At 34.4% G+C, this 3,534-nt stretch overlaps 1 protein-coding gene across 1 annotated transcript; it reads left to right on the top strand.

Annotated features, from left to right (window-relative positions):
* Positions 1-511: 511 nt before the first annotated feature.
* Positions 512-3,203, top strand: LOC132714507 (uncharacterized). The gene is made up of 2 exons (XM_060697405.1): positions 512-663; positions 1,250-3,203. Exons 1-2 carry the CDS (start codon positions 624-626, stop codon positions 2,668-2,670), a joined length of 1,461 nt encoding a protein of 486 aa, XP_060553388.1. The 5' UTR covers positions 512-623; the 3' UTR covers positions 2,671-3,203.
* The last annotated feature ends 331 nt before the right edge of the window (positions 3,204-3,534 follow it).

Here is a 3,534-nt window from a genome sequence, read left to right as displayed (position 1 = left end):
AAAATTCCATTTTATCTTAATTTAATCCAAATCAGTTCAGGAACGGGGACTTATTCCAAATCAGTCCGAGACGATTCCGCATCGTATATAAATACTAGGACCAAAATAATAACAACTCGTTTTTTTCTTCTTATTTCACATTAAAGAATGAGCCCGTAAAAGAAAAGGACTTATTTTTCGCCATCTAGAGTTCTTCAAATCTTCTGTCAATGGCACGTGCCTTCTCAAAGACATTAATTTACCGACGGGAAATGAGAAGTCTTCCTACGCCCTTTGGTACTCTTAACTAAAATACGATGTTGTCTTTTAATCTGAAAACCTCTATCTAGAATATTGTCTTAGTACAGGAGTATTTATATAGCTCTTGAATTCTGAGTTAGTACTTTTAAACGAGTTCTATGAATTAGTACATGTAATCTGAATCATAATTACTAATTATAAAAAATTGGGCGGTGTTTTCCAGACTTGATGCTGTGCATGACCCCACACTTATGACCTCTCCAATCAGGAAGTTTAGATAAACGATGTGAAAATATTTATTTATAGATTAATAGTAATTTCCGAATCTTTTAAAACAATACACAAAGAAAGCTAGACATATATTCACATACATTAAAGGAAATATGAATTTTTCTACTATAATCTACGAACGTACAAAGCGAGGTTGGTAGTGACATTTTTTAATCAAAAGTTATTTAAGCGTGTATGATTGTGTGCATGTACGCGTCCGTGTGTTCGAGGGGGGTCTTCCATTTATTTTCAGAAAAATATAAGTTGTTATATGTACGTACATGTCGTTTCCTCTCGTTTTCTTAAAAAGAATGCACAATTTGTTGTAATTCAATTATTTACTGCTTAATCGCTTTTTAAAATGGTCTCAATACATTGTATCTTTAATACGAATTAAATTCGTTTGTGACCATCAAGGTTTTTTCTTCTTTTTAAAACAATTTGATAGCTACTTTCATTTTTACTGAAATAGAAAAAACGAAAGTAAAACAAGGAAAGAAAAATGAAATTCGTTTAGTTAAACCATAATTGTACTTGAATAAAAATCAAAAATAAAGATCAATAGATGTATAAAATATCCTTTTCCTATATCGTTTTAAGTTTTCAATTTGATCTCATTACAATGTTGTTTCCTTATCGTGATGATCAAAAGAATTATAATAATGGTGATGTTATAATTATGAAAAAAGGACAAAAGTCGACGAATCGAGGTCTATCGTATGCTATTCTATTCTTTCAGGAGAGAGTACCAACAGATTTGAAGAAAATGTAGAAGATTTTCTTATCAAACTTTTTAAGGATGTATTGGTAGAAGAAAGGTGGGCGTCAGAGATATCTGATTTGAAAAGTGCTACAAGAGAAATGATGGAACGTTTCATCATCGAAGCTTTTGAATTCACTGATGATTACAACAATGAAATTTTGAAGAAGTGTTTAAAACCTGTAGGAAGTATGGAAGATGGTACAAGCATATGCAAACCGGATGAATTCGATTTCATTTTCGAAATTCCATATCCGGGCTTTGAAGCAAAGCCATCTACCAACCCGACCACACTTTATTTTCCGACCAGCAAATGTCCAAGACTTGTTGTAAAGCCATGCGACGTGAGATTTCGCCGATTGTTTCAAAATCAAGCTGAGGTGCAATCTACATCATTCTTACAACATTTTTGTATGAAGTTCACAAAAGCAGTTGCTGCCCTAAGTAAAACAGAACCGGTCAAAAGAGGTAATTACCGTTTACAAATGCTTGATCCAAGTGATGACCATTGCAGCAGCGGATTTCAAGGACCAGCATTTCATCTACACAACCATCTTGTGTGGATTTCACCTTCAGGTCACGAGCATTTTGTTTCCATTGACTTAGTTCCTGTAGTTGTACTACAAGATGAGGAACTCTGCAGACAGGTGCCAAAGTTTGACCAAAACGATGAAAACGATTGCGAGCATGAATTACCAACAAAGTATTATCTTATACCAATGAAGAGTAGATCAATTCACTCAACAGTGGTAGTTGCCTTTGATGGGGAAGATAATGAAATGATGAAAGATTTCGCTCTTTCAAATTTTACAATATCATTTGCTGATTACGAAAATAGTATAATGAAACAGTGGAAAAGCGAGATCTCGGCATACCATAACTGGTACATCTGTTACACATTGATGAAATGTTTTGGAACCATTGACCATACCTGTTCTAACTACGTAAACATAGGGGAATCAGGAACCGTAAGTTTATCTATCAGTGGAGTTGTTTCAATTCCAGAGCGCAATGAATCTTTATCAAGTTATGCTTGGAAACTTCTGATATTTGAACAAGCTAAGATATACGACGGGCTGCAACTTTCTCTATATGAATGTTTCGTCTCCATCATATCCATGTTCAAATCAAGCAACCTAATCAGTATACCAGCGTTCACAATTAATTCCTTCTGGTGCCAAGAAGTTACGGAGACTGTTTATCTACTACAGCAGAATACTTCAGATCAGAGAACTGAGATGGTTGACAAAATGACTGACATGGTTGACAAAATGACCGAGTTAAACACGCTAATACAAGAGATCTACCAAGACAAAGCATACACCTATCATGTATACAGAAATAAACTTGTTACTATTTTCCCAGAACTGAAAGAAGCTTTATCAAGTACTGAGCGCTGAACAAATACATGTTCAACAAGCAATATCTTTCTTATACTAAGAAATGGCAGGAATGTATATCATATTCGACTTTTTTTTAATTGCTTCTTTGTGTACATTGATACATGTTGTGTATTGTATACATATGTTTAATCTTAATACTGTATCTTATACTGTAATGCGTATGTCCATTATCTTCCCGCCGAACATTTCAGTGGTCATTAACAACACCATAGAACTAGCAACACGTGTCTGTGTTATATATTACAAGTGCATGCTCTGTGTACATATTAATAAGTAGACCCATAATACAACAATGCAGAAACAAGAGCACCACTAGGCGGAGCATTATATGCCCGAAAGTGTTTTTTTAGTAAGGATGAAGCATTTGTAAGACATGGGAATTAGCTGTTCATCCTATAAAATGTTACAGCTGTAGGTTGATTAATACTTAAGTTATTGAGCTGAAACTGTTTTAAACGTTAATAGTGACTTTGACCTTATGACCCCAAAATCAATAGGGGTCTTCTACCCAATATGGACAATCATCCCAAGAAGTTGAATATTGTGGGCCAAATGGAACTTTAGTTATGCTCTGTTTTCAGTTTTAAGGTAATAATGACCTAGACCTTTGACCTAGTGACCCCAAAATCAATATGGGTCTTCTACCCAATATGGACAATCATCCTATGAAGTTTGAATATTTTGGGTCATATGGACCTTAAGTTATGCTCCAGAAACTGTTTTCAGTTTTAATGTAATAGTTACCTTGACCTTTTTCCCAAAAATCAATAGGGGTCTTCTTCCCAATATGAACAATCATCCTATGAAGTTTGAATATTGTGGGCCAAATGGAACTTAAGTTATGCTCTTGAAACTGTTTTC

This window comes from Ruditapes philippinarum, unplaced genomic scaffold (genome assembly GCF_026571515.1).
Source record: "Ruditapes philippinarum isolate M1 unplaced genomic scaffold, ASM2657151v2 ctg3982_1_1_1_1, whole genome shotgun sequence".
In the NCBI taxonomy this organism is placed as follows: Eukaryota; Metazoa; Mollusca; class Bivalvia; order Venerida; family Veneridae; genus Ruditapes; species Ruditapes philippinarum.
This window is presented reverse-complemented; position numbering and strand designations above follow the sequence as displayed.

Bases quoted from the DNA above. Each gene is read 5' to 3' on its own strand.
- LOC132714507 (XM_060697405.1), top strand. From the start codon at position 624: ATGAATTTTTCTACTATAATCTACGAACGTACAAAGCGAG. The intron at 664-1,249 runs GTTGGTAGTGAC...CTATTCTTTCAG, and splicing joins CTACGAACGTACAAAGCGAG to GAGAGAGTACCAACAGATTT.